The sequence below is a fragment of the Fonticula alba genome (genome assembly GCF_000388065.1).
Source record: "Fonticula alba strain ATCC 38817 unplaced genomic scaffold supercont2.12, whole genome shotgun sequence".
Lineage (NCBI taxonomy): Eukaryota > Rotosphaerida > Fonticulaceae > Fonticula > Fonticula alba.
In genome coordinates this window covers 655,746-675,658 of record NW_009242982.1, presented here as the reverse complement: position 1 = coordinate 675,658, position 19,913 = coordinate 655,746, and the positions used below count along the sequence as shown (strand labels likewise).

The window sequence follows — 19,913 nt, the reverse complement described above, 5'->3', positions numbered from 1 at the left end:
CCCCCCCCCCCCCGCCCGCCGCCCGGCCCCTCGCTGGCCCACACACTGCTCCCCTTGGCTGGCTGGCCTCTGCCTCGCCTCCAAGTGCCGCCTGGCCGGCACCCGACCACACCAACCATAGATGGGATTTCCTCCGGTCCGGCCGGGCGGCCATCCGCTGGGGAATGAAGGTGCCGCTGGGGCTTCATTGGCCTGGCGGGAGATCGGGATAATGGGCGTCAAGGTCCACAGTAACCGCCAGCCAGCAACTCCCGGAGCAGTGGGGCCTGGTGCGGGGCCGGGAGCCGGGCGAGGGGGATTGCCGAAAGGGCCGCCCCTCCCCCCCCCCCCCCCCCCCGGCGCCGGAGTGGTTGCGAGCATGCTCACAGGCAACTTTTCCCACGAGCAGACACAGCACGCTGCGCGAGGGCCGGGGTACGGGCACCGGAGGCTGGTCCAGGCGTCGGCGCTGATCCGCCCTTGGGCCCGGCGGGCGCAAGGATACCGGGAGCTGGTCCGCCGGGGCGAGCCACGCAACCGGATGCATGCATGCATGCATGCCTGTGTGTGCGCAGGCCCTGCACCAACTGGCACACATATGCACGTCTGTGGGCATGATGGCCGTGACATCACCCGGGCAATGGTGGCCAAGGTGAGATCAAGCCTTCGCGACGGCGGCCGCGATCGTGCCCCTCGACCGTGAGATACCCCGGACCTGGGTGAGCACAGCTGGCGAAGGAGCGCGCCGAGATCGAATAGTATCGCCCCGGCGCCCCTTCCCCTGCGTGGGGCTGTGGATCCCTCCCTCAAGCCCGGGATTCACGATCATCGGGGTGTCCTTGCTGGCTCTCGGCCCGGCGGCAATCATAGGGGCCGGGGCCGGGGCCGGGGCCGAGGGGCAAGGGGGCGGGACACACCCGGCGTCCGAGGCGGGTGCGAGGCGCGCCGAGGAGCATGGCATGCGCGGGGATTATTATATCAACCGTCTCCCGAGCACCGGGGGAGGGGCCAGGCACGGGCGTGGGCGCGCGGGGCCGGGACGGCAAGCAGATGCACGCGCACCCAGCCAAGCGGACAGACCCGGGGGCCATCCATATCTCGGCCGCGTGTGTCTGTTGATCGGTCGCAGTCAAATTGTGGGTGATGCGCCGGGAGGGATCGCGATCTGTGGAGCATGGGGCGGCGGGGGGGGGGGGCACGGCCCATTGTACCCCGGGTCTTGGGCCGGGCACATTGCTGGTGGCGTCCCCCGGGCGAGGCCCGCGCGCGCGCGCACGCGCGCGGGAGGCGGGGCCAATTTTGTTGGGGTGGAAATAAAAAGAAATGAAACATTCCCCGGGGCGCAGTGTGATTCTCCCTCGCTCTCGCTTTCTTTCCTCGCCCTCCCCCGGCGGCCGGCGTGGGCCGATCTTCGGCGCCTGCTGTTCCCGCGCCCCCGGGCGGCGCCCAGCGTGGACTTGGGGCGGAGCGCCGGCTCAGTTGCGCGGGGGAACACACATGATGATATTTCTCCGGCCGCAAATTTCGCCAGCGCCCCGCGGAGGGGGGGGGGGGGGGAAGGCGCTGCCGGGGGCGGGGAGAGGAAAATACCTCGGCCCCTCGGCCCCCGGGCGCCAGGCCGGAAACCGGGGTGGGGGGGGGGGGGGGGGGGGGGGGGGGGGGGGGGGGGGGGGGGGGGGGGGGGGGGGGGGGGGGGGGGGGGGGGAGGGGTTTTTGGTTTTTGTCTGTTTGGGGACTTTTTTTTTTTGGTTTTTCGGCAAGGGGGGAGGGGAGGGGGGCGGGGGAGGAGGCTCAAAAGCATGCGCCTCCCGAGCAACACGCCTCACCCGCCTCCCAGACGCGGTGGCGCCGAAGGTCTTTCCTCGACTCCGGCCCGGGCGGACCATGGCCCGAGTGCCGACGGGCCACATCGTCAGGCGGCAGTTGCTGGAGTGGTTGCTCGCCAGCATCGGCGCAGGGCCTCTGCCCGGCCTTGCCCTTGACTCATGCCCCCTCGCCCCTCGCCGCCCCCTGCCAGCAGACACCCCCCTCGCCGTCCCTCGCCGCCCCCCCCCCCCCGCTCCTCCGCCCAAAACCCAAAACGCCTCGAGGCGCCCGAGAGAATTAATGAATCCAGGAGACAATCGCCTGGATGGACGCGCGCGCCGGTGCTCGAGCGCCGCGGCTCGCGCCCGAATGTGCACGCGGAGAGACATACGCTGCTGGGGGGGGAGGGGGGACGTGCGTCAACGAGAGCTCCACTTCGCTCGGTCCCCCCCCCCCTCCCCTCCCGTCTCCCGACTGCGCCAGCCCGGTGGCGGTTGCCCTTCGCCTGGCGGCTGATCGGCCACCGGCCCGGGTGCGACATGTGCGGCTTGGAGCTTTGGACGATGGCCAGTCCGAACAGCCCGGGACATACGCCCTAAATGCCAAGGCCGGGCGATTTGTTTTGCCAACTAAGTCCCCGCCTCCCCCCCCCCCTGCACCCATGTGTTTCCGGGGATGTGGGGGTGACACGCGAGGGAGGCCGTGCGGCTGCCGTGGCTGTGGCAGGAATGAGCCCCGCTTGCGAAGATGCATCCACACTCGCACTCCCCCCCCCCCAGCAACTGGGGCGCAGGAGCGATATGCAAACCAGGAGCCCAGCGAAATGTTCCCCTCGTCGGCCTGCACTGTGCCCCTACTTTCGGCACCCCTGTGGGACAATGGGCCGGGGCCGGCTTCCGTAGCACAAAAAAAACCAGGTCGCCTGACCCGGGGATTACCCCCACCCCCCGATCGTTGCCCCCGCCCCACCACGGCCCGGCCGGCCGATGCACACATCGCACGGCTGCGGGGCGCGGGCAGGGGCGAAACAAATATCGGTGGCAGATAGCACCGGACCAATGGGCGTCACACACGCCAGAGAGCCCCGAGACCCGGAGGGCTGTACCACGCGCCGGCGGCGGTTCGGAGCAGGGAAGCGCACCCGGGCCTAGAGCAGCCAATCCGCCGCCCCCCCCCCCCAAACACACACACACACACATATATATATATACACACACAGTGCATGTGTGCTCGCAAGTCCCCCCGCCGCCTCCACAGACTGCGAGGAGGGGGACAGCAGACGGGGCCCCTTACCCCACAGCATCTGGTCAACAAATCGCAGCGGGAAATTGGGTCTTCCAAGGGGATCATCGTGGACTAGATCGAGGGAGGTGGATCACGCGACACGCGTGCTCGGGGTGGCCGCCTTGGGCCGTGATCCGAATTCAAAAAGGTCGATCTAGCCAAGTCGACCCGGGGAAGCCCCGCACAAACACAGTGGGAGGAGGGGAAAAAAAAAAGGGACGCCCTCCCTGAGGGCTGTTGCCGCCACCGGCGCCACCCTCCGCTACTGGACATCCCGCCCTGCTCGTAGTCACACCGCCACTCCTGCCCTCTCCGTGCTTCTCTTGTCAGTCTTCCCGCTCGGCCCCCTTTTAAGCAGGCCCTCCGTGGCTTCCTCGCTGCCCCGCCCCGCCCCGCCCCGCCCCGCCCCGCCCCGCCTCGCCTCGCCCCGCCTCGCCCCGCCTCCAGGCCCCTCGCCCCCCTCGCCCCCCTCGCAGACAGCCGCCATGCAGTGCCCCGCCGCCGCCGCCGCCGCCGCCGCCCAGGCCGACCCGTGGCTCCCGGCGAGCGACTCGCCGTCCGGGCACCTCCGCATGCCCTCGGCCCTGCGCACGGTGCAAATCGTCGAGCGTGTGGATCTCACCTCGGCGTTGACGGTGAGCGCCGGGGCGGCTCTTCTGCAGCCGCCGGCAGTCGCCTCGGCGACCCCCGCCGGCTCGGCTGCCCTGTACACCGACCGGTCCATCGGTCCGCCGGTGGCACTTGGCAGCCCGCCGGATGGTGGGCTGGACCCGGCGCGCGATGCCGGCCCCCCGGCCGCCGAGCCCGGGGCCTCGGCCGATGGCCAGCCAGCCTCCATTTTGGAATACGGCCCGGTGACCTCGGTGCTGGTGCTTTCATCGGTGCGCTGGGCCTCCCGCTGTCTTTCCCTCCTGCAGCCATGTATGTGTGCGGGCTCCTTTCCTTACCGCTGTCGCCCGTGTCCTCCGATCCGGTTCGCTTGCGCTCGCACCAGGGGCTCGTGTGCATCGGCACTCTGGGAGGACTGCTTCTGTTCATTCGCCTGGCGGCCGGCCAGGAGCCCGGTGTCCCACCGGCGCGTGAGACCGCCGGCGCTGAGCTTGTGTGTATTGCCCGTGGCCTCGGTAGTGTACGTGTGTGTGTATGTGTGTGTGTGTGTGTGTGTGTGTGCGCGCATGCACCTCGTGCTCTTGCCACCCATGCTCCCCTTTTCGCATGTCCACCGATCAGTGTGTTTGTTCGCCCGCTTTCGTGCCTCTGCCATCCCGGTCCTTTCTCCTTCTGCCTTCCTTTCTCGTTGCTCACCACCGACATCGGTGCCCGCTCTGGCGCCTCCTGCCTCACCTCGCCGGCCGCCGCACGCAGGTGATGTGGATCGGCGAGGTGGCGGCCTTCGCCTCGTACCCGGTGTGTTCGTGTCTCGCACATGCGCGGGCTTTCTCTCGTGTTTCCGCTCCTCCTGTGGCCCTCCTTCGGCGCCATCCCCCCTGACCTCCTCCCCCCTGTGCTCCCCGCCGCCATCTTGCACGCGCTCCTGCCTGACTCTGAGCAGCGCTCCATGCTGGCCATCTCGGCCGAGGGGCGCCTCTATGTTTTCCCCCTGTCGTACTACGAACTGGACGATGCGGCACGCCTGCCTGCCGGCCACTTGCGCCTGCTGGTCCCCGCCTCGTCGGTGGCCGTGCCGCTGAACATCATCCGGGTGCATGCTCAACGGCACTATGCGCCGCCGGCTGATGTGGGCCCCGGCGGTGCCGAGGCCGACGGTCCGCCAGGCCCCGTCGACCCTGCGAGTCTCCTTGAGGCCAGCGTCTCGGTGGACTTGCTGCCCGTGACAGCCACCTTGTCCACGGTCCTGGTGGCAGTCACCTCCGATGGGTCGGTCATCCGGATGAAGTTCTCCCGGAACGCCTCGGCCTCGGCATTGGCCGGCAGCGCCCCGCCCGTGTCCGCCATCTTCGAGACCCTGTCCGGAGTGAACACCTCGCACTTTTCGGTGCGGCCCCAAGCCCTTCTTGTCTCTTCCCCTCTCCGTCCACTCCCTCTCTCTCTCTCTCTCTCTCGCCCATCCTCCGGCGGGAGGGGGGTTGCCTCCCGACGACGGCACGACATGCCTGTCGCCCAGCGTGCTGGGCATGCACCTCGGTCTGTGCTCCTCCAGCCAGCCACGACCCTAACTGGCTGTCTCCCTGCCTCCCTGCCTCTCGCTCCCTCCTTTGTCGCCCCTTTGCATGCGGTGGCCGCGCGCAGGTTGCCCTGGCGCGCGAGCGTGTGGTCCTGGTCAGCCGGAACCGGCGGTACCTCGGCCGGGAGGATGGCCCGCCGGGGGACAGCTCGCCATCCTCCCGCGGGGCGCCGGAACAGACAACCTTCATGCAGGAGCACCTGAAGCAGCACTACACCGATGCGCCGATGGTGGTGGAGCTGGCCCCACTGCTGCCGGTCCCTTTCTCGCCGGAGATCCTGTCGCACGCGACCACTCCCCGAACTGGGGCCAGCTTCGGCGGCTCGCCCGGGCTCGGGGGGCCTGGTGTGGGCCGGGAATTCCCCTCCCCCGGGAGCACGTCCTCCAGTTCGTCGGTGGCCACGTCGGCGCCCTGCTCGCCGGCCACCTCGGCCGGGTCCGGCCTGCCAGGCGACTTTGAGGACAGTCTGCCCGGGAGCCCGCGCGCCGGGGCCCGGGCCTGGACCCCGGACGGGGGTGCCTCGGACCAGCTACTGGGATACGAGACGACCGAGCCCGGGCAGGACACCGAGGCGGGTCTGGCGGACGGCAGCCGCACCAGCAGCAGCAGCAGCAACAGCCGCAGCAACAACAACAACAACGACGCCGCCGCCGGCGCCGACGGCAGCAGCGGCCTCGGCCTGTCGAGCTACGGGCTCGGCCCAGACGACATGGACCCGGACCAGGCGGACGCCGTCCTGCCGGACACCACCCAGCGGGTGTGCATCATCCCCCCGTGGGTTCTCTCCTGCCGGTCGAAGGCCGACATGTTGAATTCCCCCTCCATGGCCACGGATGACAGTCTGCCGGCCGAGCGTCTGATCGGGGCTGTGGTCAGCGCGTCGCTGGATGGCTCGCTGGCGGTCCACGTTCCGGCGGCCGCCACCGCCCCGAGGCCCCGTCGGGAGATGCCGGCGGCCACCACCGCGGCCGGGGTCCCTGGTATGACGCCGGCCGGCGGTGCTCTCCCGGCCCTGGGCCCGGGCCCGGGCCCGCCGGCCATGCCGGCCCAGTGGCCGGCGGCCTGGTGCTACTTCTCCAAACGGCCGATCTTCTTCGTGGGCCGGCCGCCCCCGCGGTCGGAGCCGATCCACATCTCGGCGCGGCCGACCCGGCGGGACTCGGTGGCCGGGGCCGGCCCCGGGGACCCTCGACGCTCGGCATCCCCGGGCCCCGGGATGGACCGGCCGCCGCTGGGCCGCGCTCGGCGGCCATCCCGCCTGTCGCAGCTCCTCTGCACGGCGGTCGCCCGTGATGGGACCATCTTCTTCCTGTACATCCTGCCGCGGTCGCCGGGGCCTGCTCTGCCGATGGGCACCACGGCCACCGGCGGCAGCAGCAGCCCCACCGAGCGCACCTCCGGCTCTGTGCCCCCGCCGCTGGACCCGATCTCCAGCCGCGTGCTGGCCGTGCGCTTCGAGCTGGGCGCCGGCGTGGCTCTGGCAACCTGTGGTGCGTCTCTGCCCCCGCCCCCTCCCCTCCCATCGGCCGCGTTCTGCCGGGCCTCCTTCGGGTGTGCCTTCCCTGCCTCACTCTGACCCCTCCCGCCCTCTCATGCTGGCCCGGGGTGCGCCTCGGCCGACCGGGACGCGGGGCTGTGCAGGCCGCATCGGCGGCAAGGACGTCCTCATTTCCATCACACAGGCCGGCGAGGTGATTGCCATCTTCGCGCCGCCGGCCCAGCTGCTGGTGCTCGAGGGGGAGGACGCGCCAGGCGACGTGCCGGAGCTCGGCTGGTCCTTCGGGCCCGGCAGGGAGGGCAGCCAGTCCGGCCTTGGCACGGCCCCCAGCCCGCCTGGGCAGGGCCACCGGCCGGCCGAGGAGGCCCGGGCACAGCCGGAGCAGGAGGGCCCGCTCTCGCTGACACACGACGCCGGGCTCCTGCTGGAGGCGTCGGACCCGCATCTGATCGCACAGCTGGAGTCCCAGCTGGCGGCGCTGCAGGCGGCGCTGCAGCAGCGCGGCGACTCTGGAGTCTAGAACGTGGAATTGTGTTCCGCCGGGGCGTCACATGACCGCCGGAATGTAATTCTCTTCCCGCCAACTTTCGACAAGCGTTTCAAGGCACAGCCGGGCGCTGGGGGGGGGGGGGGAACACGCCCGGTGCCCGGCCCCTTCCCCCGCCGGACTTGGTCTGCGCCTTCTCTGCTGCTGGCGGGGGTGCTTTCGCTGGGGCCCGGGTTGTCCGGTTGGGGCGTGGTGTGCGCCGCGCCGCCCGGCCCGGCTTCCGGCTGGCGTGCGTGCGTGCATGCGTGGGGCCGAGCGGGGAGAGGTGTCGCGTATCCCCCCCTCCCCGGCAGCCCCTCGAGTGTGGCAGGTCCTCGGGGGGAGGGGGGCGGGACACTGTGTTCGGGTTGCGCGCGCACGCGCTCCTCTTGTTGCCGGGGCTCTAGCAGCTGCACGGGTGGAGTGGACACAGTAGACACCGGGGGGAGGGGGGGGGCCTCATGCCGGCGCGCATGTGCCCGGGCGGGGGGAGGGCCCGGCACGGCGGCGCCTTTGGCCGGGGCTTTTTGCGCCCCCGGCCCGGGGCGCCCCCGCGCCAGCCCGCGGATCAACAGAAGACTTGTCGCCCCCTTCCCCCCTCCCGTCATTCTTCTTCCCTCCTCTCAAGATGTCTTTCGCCAACACCTTCCGTGAGTTTCACCCCGCTCGCCTCCCTCCTGCCACACCTTGTCGCCCCTCGTGCTCTCTCCCTCTCTCTCTCTCGGCCGACGTGGCGGGCCCTCTCGGGCGTCCCCTCCGCAAGTGTGCTTTCCAGTGTGCCCACGTCCGCGCGGGCCAACTGGCACACTGAAGCCCCCCTAGAGCGGCGGCTGTCGGCCGATGGCTGCGCCCTCCCAAACACACGCACACGCACACCGCCCGCCAGTCGCATGTCGTGTGGCTGCGTGCTGCGTTTGCGGCACATGCGCGCCGTCGGTCGATGTCTTGTCGCCTAGGGGCGGTCGGGTCCCCTGCGGTCTCCCCATTGTCCTTCCCCCGCCTCTGTTGGTTGTGGGGCCGGCGGTCTCCCGCACCGCCGGCGCGCCTGAAAGGCCCGCGGGCGGGGGGTTCCTCCGCGATCCCCTTCCCTTCGTGCATCGTTGCCCTTTGCTGACCCCGCTCCGCCCTCTCCCGCGCCTCTGGCTCTCTCCCATGCAGTTACCAAGCTCGCCCCGGTCATCCACGCCTCTCGCTGCGTTGGTGCCGTTGCCACCGAGGTTGCCCGCCGTGAGGCCCTCATTGTTGGCCCCAAGGACCTGATGAACTTCACCAAGGACCTTGCTGCCATCAACCTGAAGGTACGCGCGCGCCCCCCCCCCCCCTCCCTCGCCGCATGCTGCTCTCCTCCCGTGGTCGTCCACTCACCGAATATTGCCCACCTGCGCCTGCGCACGCACACACATACACACAGAACATCCCCCAGGCCACCGTTCGCCAGGCCCTGAACTTCACCTTCAAGACCTTCCAGGTCCTGGGTCTCTTCACCATCGGCGAGATGATTGGCCGCGGCAACCTCATCGGCTACAAGGTCTAAGGCTGCTTGTCGTCGTCTGCCCCCTTTCCGCCCCCGCTTGCGCACCGTCGCGCGCGCAGGCGCCCTCACACACGCCGCCGCGTTCCCGTGTCTCCTCCCCTGGACCGGGCATATTGAGCGCGCGCGCGCGAGCCCCCCCCCCCCCCCCCCTCCCTGACAACACCCCACAATACAGCCCCCTTTTGATGGAGAGTGCGCCACACCAGCAGGAGACGGAGAGAGAGAGAGAGAGAGGGGCCAGGTAGAGCAAGGAGAGGGGGGCGCAGAGAGGGGGGGAGGGGGGGGACAGCCTCATCAATCCCCGGTCTTCCCCCTCACAGAGCACCACCCATGATCCCCGGGACTACCTCGCACGCACGCGCACATGCCCATGCGCCTGCTGACCGCCACCCCCACGGCCCGGGGCTCCCCCCTCCCCGCTCACCGCTCGCCGCTCGCCGCCCCTCCCGCTCGGCACAAAGAAGGGGGCGGGGGGAGGGGGCGCATCTATTTGCCCTAGAAGAGGGCCGAGACATCGCGCTGCGTCAGGAGCAGCTGCAGAGTGCGCATCTTGGCCGGGGGGAAGTTTCGCCCCTTGGCCGGGAAGGTGAAGGGCTCGGTGGCGATGTATGCCTGGAATTCATCAATGTGATGCCGGGGGTGGTACCGCCGGTTGAGGAAGTCCACTTCCACGGCGGCGCGCTCCTCCGGGGTCAGTTCGCGCCACGCACGCTCGGACAGCTCCCGGTACTCGGGGTCCAGGAAGAAAACCACATGGCGGAGCTCGTGCGCCAGGGCCACCCGGTCGCCGGCCACCAGGGCGATGACGTATGACCGGATCCCGGGACGCGGCTGCCGCGGGGGGGTCCACTCGTGGAGGTGCTCGGGCGCGCTGTCCGGCACGAAGGGCGCCGGATGGAGCAGGGCATCCAGGACTTGGGCCTCCTCCGGGGCCAGATCCTGCCGGGCGCAGCGGGCCCACTCGATCAGGTCCGCCAGCGGGGCATTGAAGCCGCAATAGCGCGGCGGCGGCCGGCAGGCATTGGGCCAGTCCGCGCGCGAGGTGTACTGGCCCATCAGTTGGAAGTGCTCGTAGAAGGCCGCCGGCCGGCAGAGGGCCGCATTCAGCTGGGACTCGGTGTCAAAGAGCAGCAGGGTGTAGCTCTTTTCCTGGCGCACGACGAAGGGCGGGCCTCCGGTGGGAGTGCCGCCCTGCCGGGCCTTGCCCGGCTGGGAGTGCTGCTCGGGGGCCTTCTTCCGGGGTGGCATGTTTCGTGTCCGGAGCCAGGGGAGGGGGTGTGGATGTGGGGCGGGGGGCGGGGGGTGTGGGGTTGTGGGGGGGGGGGGGGTGGGAGCGAGGGGACGGGCGGGCAGGCAAGGAGCGGGGTGTGCGCTGGCAGTCGCTCCGCGGGCGGAGACCGCCGGGGCTGGCTGGCGCAAATACCGGGGGGGATGCCTGCGACGCCGAGGGCTGCCCCCCGCCCCCTCCCGGGCGGACCGGGGGCACCATGCAGCGGCATAGGGTGTCACGCCGGCGCCCACGTGCTTCCACATCACGCCGGCGCCGACTGGTCCGTTGGAGGAGTCCGGGACGCCATGAGCTGCGCGCGGCGGGGCGGCATGCCGGCCGTCTCCCCGTGGGGAAGCCGCGGGGAGGGGACCGGGGCCGAAAGTGACCCATTCCTGCCCCGGCCTGCGGCGTGCCAAGGGAGGGCGAAAAAAAAAAGGACCGAGGCGGAGCAGCCCACACGGGCTTTCTTCCCCCCCCCCATGAGAACCATTCTCTCAGCATGGACACAAGCCAGCCTCTCGCGCCGTCGGCGGGGGGGGGGGTGGGGGCGGGACGTTCAGGCCCCGCCGAGGCCGGTATCGTGTCTGCACGCAGCGCGCGTCGAGTGGCCCGCACGGCGACGTCGTGCGGCGCGAGGCGCACTGCCAGGGCCCCCGGTGTGCAGGCGAGGGCCGGTCCACACGTGAAGTTCTCCCGCCCCCCCCCCCCCTCCCAGGCGCGTGTGGCCGTCTGGCAGGAAAGAAGAAGCCACTGTTATTCCCCGAGGCCTTCGGGGGGCCCGGCCGATCGCCCCAAACTTTGCCCCCCAGCCCGGGGGCTTGGGAACTGGCCCGGGGATAAATCCCCTCCCGGAGCCTCGCGCGGATCGTGGATCAACCCCTCCCCGGCCCCGCGGCGACCGATCGCCCCAAGATCTGGCCGCCATGTTGCGAGGGGGGAGGGGGGGGAAGGGGGCGTCCCTCGCCCACGCAGAGAGCTGGCCACTAGCGCCGGGGCGACCGCTGCCTTTTCCTCCCCGTCCCCCCCCCCCCCCCCCCCCCCCCCCCCCCCTCCCCCCCCCCCCCCCCCCCCCCCCCCCCCCCCCCCCGGCCGCCCCCCTGTCGGCCATCTCTCCCTCTCTGGGGCGCCCCATGCCATGCTCGCCTGGGTGCCGCGTGGCGGGGGAAGGCGAGAGGGGGCGGAGGGGAGGGGGCCCATGCGTGGCGTGCGTGTGCTGGGCACTTTTCTGTGGCCCCCGTACCCCCGGGAACCCCGCCGGTTCCCCTGCACATGATAGCCTCTCCCCCTCCCTATCGCCTGCACCCTCTCACTTGCCTCTCCATTTTGCACGCACGCACGCACGCACACACACATAGCCAGACACTCGCGCACCTGCCCCTTCCGCCCCCCTCCCCTTTCCTCTCTCTCTCTCTTGTTCCTTCTCCACATACACACCCGCTCGCAGATACACATCCCCCCCTCCTCCCCTGCGTCGCCTCCTCAAGGGGGGAAAAGCCGATACCCCCGCGCGCCGGCGAGAATGTCCAAACGACCCGGCCACCAAGGCTTCACCCTCCCCCGGCAGCCGTGCACCAAGGATGGCACCCCCCAGCAGGCGGAGGACAAGTCTGGACTTGACGCGGGCAAGGCGCCAACTGCCTCCCAGCGGCGCGCAAATGCCCCACCCCCGCCGCCCTTCTCGTCGCTCGTCACGCCGCCCCCGCCGCCGCTCTCCCCTGCCGATGACATTCGCCAGGCGGCAACCCGGCAGCCGGGCTCTCCGGCGGCCGTTGCCCCACGCCCGACCTCCAGCAGGGTGGTCCGCCCGCCGGTGGTCGGGTCTCCCCCCGGCCTGGAGCCCAGCACCTCCCCGGGGGTTCTTGCCTCGCCATCGCGCAGCATCAGCAAGTCGCCTTCGTTGCGGCGCTTCGCCATCAAGCGCAACTACCGGTCCAAGCAGATGCACTTCAATGCACAGCCCGACGCCTCGCCGTCGGGAAGGCTGGCATTGCCTCGGCCGCGACCGCCACTGGCATTGGACTCGCCCACGGACCTAGCCCGGCACCAGGCCCCGGGCGATGCCATGGTGGCCACATTGGATGACCCCGCGCCGCGCCCGGCCGATAGCTCGGACGAGGAGCGCCCCGCGGATGGGACCACTGCCCAGCCCCCGCCCGCCCTGCTCACGGCTCGGCCCCGGGATCCCGGAGTGGGGGTCTCCCCCGCAGCAGCATCCATGCGAACCACCCATAGACGCCCTCTCGGCCGCGGGGGGATCTGGGCAGGGGAGGCCACATCTGCCTCGGCTGCTCTCCGCCAGCAACGCCAGCATGAGCGGGCCCAGGCCGCACGCGCGGCCATCCTCCATTCGCCCAACCGCGAGCCGATCCTGCCGCCGCTGCCGGGGTCGGCTCTCGGCCCCGGTGGTCAGTCTCCCGGATCGCCGGCCAACACCCCGGGGGCCTGCTCCTTCAGCACCGGCTACCTGCGCCTGTCGCGCAATTGCCCGTCCATATATGTCCAGTCGAGCAGCTCCTCCCTCTCGTCGGGCCTCCCGGCGACCCCGGCGGCTCGGAGTAGCTCCGCCTCCTGCGCCTGTCCCCGCGCTCCGGACTGCCGGCCAACGGCCCTCCCGATCGATCCTCAGCCCTCGTGTACGGTCTTCCCTCGCGCGCGTGTCCCTTCCCTCGTCTGCCGGCTTCTCATCTGTCGTGCTTTCCTTCCCTCCCCTGCCCCGTGTGCAGCCGCGTGCCAAGTGCCCGTCGCGGCCTCGGGCCCGGCCTCGGATTTGGTCCTGGACCAGGCCCCTTCAGCGCCTCCGGCCCCGGAGCCGCCCGGCCCCGGCGCCACCTCGGACGCCGGCCTGTCCAATCCCCCGGCCGCCGGGTTTCGGCCACGGAGACAGAAATCCTCCTTCTCGGAGAGTGCCCTCTCCTGTCCGAAGGCCTTGCACTTCATGCAGCTCAGCCTGATGGACCGGCTCGGGGGCAATCTGCCAGCGCGGCCCGCCCCGGCCACAGGCGACAGCCGGGGAGTCGCAACACCGGGCCCCACACGCCACCAGTTTGTCATCGACCCGGATTACACCATTGCCCTGGCCCTGACCCGAGCCAGCAAGCTGGCCTGCCCGGCCGGACCGGCCAGGCATCTTTCCGATTCCGACAGCGGCTGGACCATGGATTCCGGGTCCGACATGTCGGTCGGGCTGGACTCCTCGTCGGATGCCAGCTTCATGTCGCACTCGAGTGCCACCAGCAACAGCGATTCCGATTCGGTTCGGAGGCTGGCTCCCCGCCAGGCGGCCGCTGGCCGGCACCCCCGTACCCCGGCCATGGTGGCTCCGGCTGCCCACTTTGACCGGTATGCCCCCTGCATGAAGCACCCGACCATGCGGCGGCGGTCTGTCGTTGTGGGGAGCCAGCTCCCACACCACTCCTCCTGCTCGGAGGCCTGTCTGTCTCGCTGCCTGCGCCATCCCCCCCGGTCAACGGTCCTCGGCAATCGCCTGTTCTTCCACCGGGGCATGGACTACCTGAACACCTGGCCCGAGCTCCAGTCCTCCACCGGGGTCGACTGCGGGTCCGAGGAGGACACCTCCCTCTATGGCTCGAGTGCGCATGTGGGAAGCAGCAGCAGCAGCAGCAGTAGCAGCAGCGCCAGCAGCAGCGCCAGCCAGAGTCTCGACGGCTTGGCGGCGCCGGGGGGGCTGCCCTTCGGTCGCTCGGCGGGCGGCCGCCATGCGCGCGACCCCCTGAGGCGCATGTCTTCATGGCAGGCATCCAGCCTTGGCACTGGCAGGGGTGGCAGGCCCGGCCCGAGCAGCCCGGTCGAGTTGCTGGCGGCGCGGCCCCGGTCGGCCCCGGCAACGTTCGGCATCGTCGGCGCCCGATCGACCGGCTCGCTGGCCCGGCTGGCCCGCCTCGCGCGGGGGGGCCGCCCTGGCGCAGCGCCCCCCTCGGTGGCCTCGGCATCGGCTCCCTCGCGCACCTCATCCACCAGTAGCCTGCCGGCTTTGCCCGGCGCCCGGCATGGGCTGGGCCCTGTGCCGGGGTCGATGTGCAGGCTGTCGGCCGCTTCGAGGACATTGCTGCCGACCATCGGCCTGGATGGCCGACTGCTGCCCCTCAATGCGGATGGCTCGCCGGCGCCCTTCGACTTTCGCCTGTTCCGGTCGGTGTCCACCGATGCACGAGACTGGCTGTGGGTCCTGCTGCGGTGGCTGGCGTGGCGCGCATTGCTCGGGCATGTGTCGGTGATGGCGCGGCTGTTGACTTGGCCATCGGCCGCCGGGGCCACCATGCACCGGCATTGCGTCGGCTTCTTCTGTCCCTTTTGCTTGCCGGGCGTGGACTGTGCCTTGGTCGATGAGGTGCCTCGCGCGGGCGCCGGCACCGACCAAGGGGCTCCCCTGCCGCCGGGCCCTGGCGCAGCATCTCCGGGGCCGTCCTCTCCGGCGGCGGCGGCGGCGGCGGCGGCGGCCCACATGGAGCTCTCCCTGTGGCAGGTATTCCAGCTTGTGAGCAGCTGGTGGTGGGCCCACCCGGCCAGCGGGCTGCCGCCCGTGCAGCTGGCCCTCGCGCCGCTGGTGGTGGGCCTGCTGCTTGGCCATCTGGCAGCCATGTGCGCGCTGATGTGGCTGCAGGAGGTGCTGGAGCTCGGGTCGCGGGTGGCCCTGCTCGGGTGGCTGCTGTTCGAGCGTCTTTCCCCGCAGTATCGGACGCTGGTTCCGCTGCTGATGTGCCTCCGGCACCGGCGCTTCCACCGGCACCAGCACCGGCACACCCACCGGCCACGGTCGGTGATGATGGTGCTTCGGCGTCGGGCTCGGCGCGTGCTCCGGCGCACATGGCGCCTCTGTCGGCGGCTGGCATTGGCCACGGCCGAGTCGCTCGGCTTGGCGGCTCTGTCGCGGCGGAATTTGCCGCTCATTCGCCTGCACCTGAATACCACCATCCTTTGCTGCCTGGCCATCATCGTCCTGCTGATGGTGTGTGGCAAGTGGCCGCATGCGCTTGTGGCCCTCGGGAATTTGGCCCTGCTGACGACCCTGCGCGTGCGCATCGAGCGCCCAACTCGGCGTCTCCTCCGGTGGCTGGGCACGGTGTATGTCCTGTCGCAGCATGTGGTGTTGCAGATTTTCTCCTGCCCCCTGCGCGGGACCGGGGCCGTTGCTGACACCGGCTCGCCGGAGATCGACATTTACCCGGGCTTCATGACGGCCTACCTCTTCCCGCTGTCTTGCTTCGCCCTGTCGCTGGTTCCGGCCCGGCGAGTGGCATCGCGGCTGCCGGTGGTGCTGATCCTGCTCCTGAATTTGCTGGCCTATGTGGCCCTTCGCCAGCGCGCCCTCTGCCCGATGACCAACCTCCTGGCGGCCACTCTGTACCGGGCCACCCGGCTGGACATGCGCCCGCGCACGGCCGACCAATACCAGGATGACAAGGCGGCCCTTGCTTTGGAGATGGACCTGTCCCTGGGGCAATGCCCCAGCACGGAGCTCGGGATGCACTTTGGCCGGTCATCCTGCGGGGACTTCGGCGGGGCCGATGACCCGGCCAAACCCGTGGCCCGGTGCTGGCCGAGCATCTACTTCGATGGATTACGGCCGGCGGTGCCGCTGGCGCGGCTCGCGCCCCCAGCGACCACGCCGGCTGAGCGATCGCTGCCCATCATGCCGCAGCTCCAGCTGCAACATACCCCCTGGTTTGGGCTGCTGCCGCGGTGGCTGGTGCAAGTCGTCAATCCGCACATCGATGTGACGACCATCCTCCTGGCCCCGGGCATGGTGGCCATCTCCATCATCGCCCTCATGATGTATGTGCACTCGCTGCGGGTGACCACCATTTCCTATGGCCGGGATTTGGTCCGCGCCAACAAGCGCACCCGGGCCATCCTGACGGAGATGATCCCGCCATCGATCCTGGGCCGGCGCCTGAAGATCGGCGCCGGCAGCGACCGGGCCCTGATCGACCGTGTGCCCCTGGTGACGGTGCTCTTCATGGATGTGGTGGGCTTTGTGGAGATCTCCAGCACCATGACCCCGGTGGCCGTGGTGGCGGTCCTTCGTGCCCTGAGCGATGAGATTGAGCGCCGCATGAAGGACATGAACGAGGTGGAGAAGGTCAAGGCCATCGGCGATGCCTTCATGCTGGTGGCCGGGGTGCCACTCCTTTCGCGCACTGTCCGGTCCGCTCGGGGGCTCACTTCGGCGGCCGTGCTGGGCCCCGGTGCGAGTTCCCCCCGGCACCGGCGAGGATCGGCCACTGGCGGCCGGCAGGCGGCCGCCAGTGGCGGCCCCCCTTCGCGGTCGTCGCAGGTTGCCCATCGGCAGAAGATCGGCCGGGTGCGGCCAGATGGCACCGAGAGCACGGACTACATTCTGGTGCATTACACCTCGTCGAGCCCCCTGTCGCGGACCTCCTCCATGACCATCTCCCCCTCGCGGGCTTTGGAGCCCCCGCCGACCAGCGACAGCACCTCGGCCCTGGACGACCGGACCAGCGAGGAGGAGGTGACGCTCATACCGACACTGGGACATCCGCCGGGACGCCCCACCTCGCGCTTGGGCGGCGGGGATGCCGTCTCGGCCACCACGCCGATTATCGTGCAATGTGCGCGGGGGGTGTTGATTTTTTTCTCCCTTCATTTTTTTTTCCTTTGTTCCTCTCCACCACCCCGCCCCCATATCCGGCGGATCTCCCTGACCTGCCCGGTGCCCCTTCCTTTCCCGGGTCCCCTGCCGGCACACCAGCCGGCCTTGTGGCGGAGAATGCCGGCCCCACCTCGCGATCGGCCTCCTTCTCCTCGGACCTCCCCTCCTCCGGGACACCATCCTCCTCGTCGGACTTCTCCTCGACCAGCCGCAATCCCTCCTCGGATTCGCCGTACCTGTCGACCAACTCGAGCACGGCCACCTTCCACCCGAGCACCACCGAATCCCATTCGGTCAGTGGCATCCTGGATGTGGTGGTCGACCTGTTCGCCGGGGAGCCTGGCCAGGCCTCGGCCGCTGTCGGCCCGATGCCGGCCCTGTCTTCACTGCCGTCCTCCTCCTTGTCGTCCTTCTCATCCACCGGGTCGGTGGAGTTGCTGGCTGCGGTGCGGCCCCGGCCATCGCTGCGGGCCGCGACCGTGCCTTCCCGTCCGGCTTTGGACCCGGCCGCGTCGGGGTCGCCCGCCGTGTCGAACTTCTGGACTCGCAGTGTCCCCTTCTCGGCGTCGCACCTTCGTCAGGCCAGCACCGGCGTCGTGCCCCCCCCTCCGGTCCCAGCAAGGACCCTTTCCTCGCCGTCTCTCGGGTCGCCAGCGCGCGGGCTGCAGGCCGGCCAGGTGCACCCGGCGAACTTGCCAGAGCATGTGCGAGGACTGACGACGGGGGCGTCAACAACAGCAGCAGCAGCAGCAGCAGCGGCGGCGGCGGCGGCGGCGGCGGCGGCGGCGGCGGCGGCGGCGGCGGCGGCGGCAGCCCCCCCGGAGACCGGGAATGCCGCCATCTCCATGGCCCCCGGCCAAGCAGGTAGCACCCACTCGCTGGCCGGAGCCGGGTGGCTTGCCTCCTCGGAATCCTGCCACATGATGAATGACTCCCAGGTGCTGACTTCCGGGTCGGACCCCTCGGTGAATGTCACCACCGAAGGCGCCGGCGGTCCACGGCAGCGGGCTTCCTCGGAGCTGGGGGAGTCTTCCCTGCTAGGGGCACCCCTTGGCGCTGGTCAGCCGGCCCAGGGTTACGATGGCTCGCAGCCAGCCCAGCCCCACGCATCGGCATCACCCATGGTTCGTGTCTTCTTCTTCTTCGTGCTCTTTCTTTTCCTCTTCCCTTCCCACTTTCCGCCATCCGCATGTCCATTGTCTCCCTTGCCATTTGCGATGCGTGCATGTGTAGGAGTGCCTCTTTCTCGCAGCAGCCCGGTGGGGGGGGTGCACGGGGGGGCGGGCAATGCCACATCTTGTCCGTGGCTCTACACCCTCTTTCTGGCCTTTTCGCTCGCGGCTTTCCCCGGGCTTTCCCGCTCTCTCCCTTGCCCCTGAGCTTTGCTCCTTTTGCCGGTGGTGGCCATCCTGGCTGTCGCGTGTGCGGCTGCACCGCAACAAGAGTCCCTCCCTTTCAAAACAATTGAATGCCAGCATTTGGCAACACACACACACACGCACACACATGCACATATATGTATATGTAGGCGCAGACACAGGATGAGGCTCCCGTGCTGCGGTTTGTCGCGCGAGCCGGAGTCATCTCCCCCGGGTCTGGGCCACTCGGCGACACTGACATCCCCACGCCTGCTGTGAATGGGCTCGGGCATCCGCGTACACGCCCGGCTGCGAGCAGCATCCAACCGTTGTTCGACTTCAGGCTGGGGCTCGGCCGGCCAGGCGCCGGCCGCACTTCCCCTCCCCTCTCTCCAATATGGCCACAATGTCGTCTACCTCGTCGCTGGAGGCATCGCCGCCGTCGTCGCCGCCGCCGCCGCCGCCGCCGCAGGGTCTCCCGTCGGACACTGGCCTCGCGGTGGATGGCCCCCCTGCTTTCCCGGCCATGGTCGCTGATGGCCATGGCGGCGGCGATGCCACCGTCGCCGACCGGGTGCCAGTAATGGCCTCGGCCCCGGAAGCCCCGCTCCAGAAGGCTGCCAGTAAGGTGTTTGTCGCGACATCGCACTCGACGCCGCTGGCAGCTGGCAGCATGGCAAAAGCTGGCCCTCCCGCGGGCGGGGCGGCCGATAGTCACACGAAGTTTGTGGCCTTCTCGCTGGACAGCGACCATCAAGTTTCGGTCCGTGCGACCCCCTTCCAGGCATCGCCACCAGAGGCATTTGGACCGACCCGCGGCCCGACACAGGACTCGGCGCCGGCGGACCTGCGGCCGCAACAGCAGCACCAGCAGCAGCACCAGCGACAGGGTGCCTCCACCTGGGAGAGCTCCTTCATGTCGGTCGACGACTCGCCGGACCTCCTGCAGCAGCAGCAGCAGCAGCACCAGCATGAAGCCATCTGCCCGGAGGACCGGGCCAACTCCGATCGTGGCTTGTGCGATCTGGCTCGCTTGGCCCTGTCCATGGTGGAGCAGCCGTTCATCTTCCGCGTGGCGCACCTCCGCCGTGACAAGCAGCCCCAAGGATCGCAGGGCAGAACCGCCGGGCGGTCCCCACGAGCGGGCCATCGCCCGAGCGTCAGGGAGGCCGATTTCTCGCAGCAAACACGCCAGCTAACCTTTCGCATCGGCATGCACCGGGGCGAGGTGGTGTGCGGGGTTATTCCCGGCCGCTTTCACATCTTCGATGTCTGGGGCGACACCGTGAACACGGCCAGTCGCATGGAGTCGTACAGTCTCCCAGGGCGAGTGCATTGCACAGAGGCCGTGCGCAGGGGGCTGATTGACACGCCGGCCGAATGTGGTGGCGGCGAATGGACCTTCGAACCCCGGGGCAAGATCTCCATCAAGGGGAAGGGTGACATGAAAACCTACTTCCTGGCGAGCTTTCGGCCGATGAGCCACTCCTCCCCGGGCTCCGACCACAGCAGCACCCTTGTGCTGAGTGCCGATGAGGACGAAGGGTAGGCCTCGCTACCGGGGCGCTCGCCATGTTGGCGCTGTGTCCGGCCGCGAGGGGCTGCCCTTCTCCTGGATTTGCTCCTCCATCTTGCCCCATCCTCGCCTTGCTCTCCTGTACATTCCTCGGCATGGATGAAGGGCGGAAGAGCCGGGCGAGGGGGCGGAATAACACCACGGCGCACGCATTTGCCGGTGCCGGGGGAAATACATTATCATATGCTTACCCCAGGGAGATGTCTGGGAGGGGCCGAGAAAAAAAAGTTGGATAAGCGCACCGGGAGAGCGAGAGAGCGAGAGA

General features: G+C 69.9%; 4 protein-coding genes across 4 annotated transcripts; 3 read left to right on the top strand and 1 right to left on the bottom strand.

Moving 5' to 3' along the window:
- Nucleotides 1-3,554: 3,554 nt before the first annotated feature.
- On the top strand, nt 3,555-7,335 carry H696_05671 (hypothetical protein; the record flags this gene model as incomplete). The annotated part of the gene is made up of 6 exons (XM_009499491.1): nt 3,555-3,950; nt 4,064-4,198; nt 4,435-4,476; nt 4,622-5,065; nt 5,320-6,745; nt 6,897-7,335. 6 exons carry the CDS (start codon nt 3,555-3,557, stop codon nt 7,271-7,273), a joined length of 2,820 nt encoding a protein of 939 aa, XP_009497766.1. The 3' UTR covers nt 7,274-7,335.
- A 516-nt stretch (nt 7,336-7,851) lies between these two features.
- On the top strand, nt 7,852-8,967 carry H696_05670 (hypothetical protein). Its single transcript, XM_009499490.1, has 3 exons — nt 7,852-7,929; nt 8,438-8,577; nt 8,691-8,967. The coding sequence occupies exons 1-3, from the start codon at nt 7,908-7,910 to the stop codon at nt 8,811-8,813; spliced, it is 285 nt and encodes a 94-aa protein (XP_009497765.1). The 5' UTR covers nt 7,852-7,907; the 3' UTR covers nt 8,814-8,967.
- Nucleotides 8,968-9,308: 341 nt separating this feature from the next.
- On the bottom strand, nt 9,309-10,061 carry H696_05669 (hypothetical protein; the record flags this gene model as incomplete). Its single annotated transcript, XM_009499489.1, has 1 exon — nt 9,309-10,061. One exon carries the CDS (start codon nt 10,059-10,061, stop codon nt 9,309-9,311), a length of 753 nt encoding a protein of 250 aa, XP_009497764.1.
- A 1,541-nt stretch (nt 10,062-11,602) lies between these two features.
- H696_05668 (hypothetical protein) lies at nt 11,603-19,621 on the top strand (the record flags this gene model as incomplete). The annotated part of the gene is made up of 4 exons (XM_009499488.1): nt 11,603-12,716; nt 12,807-16,673; nt 16,814-17,838; nt 18,392-19,621. 4 exons carry the CDS (start codon nt 11,603-11,605, stop codon nt 19,619-19,621), a joined length of 7,236 nt encoding a protein of 2,411 aa, XP_009497763.1.
- Between the last annotated feature and the right edge of the window lie 292 nt (nt 19,622-19,913).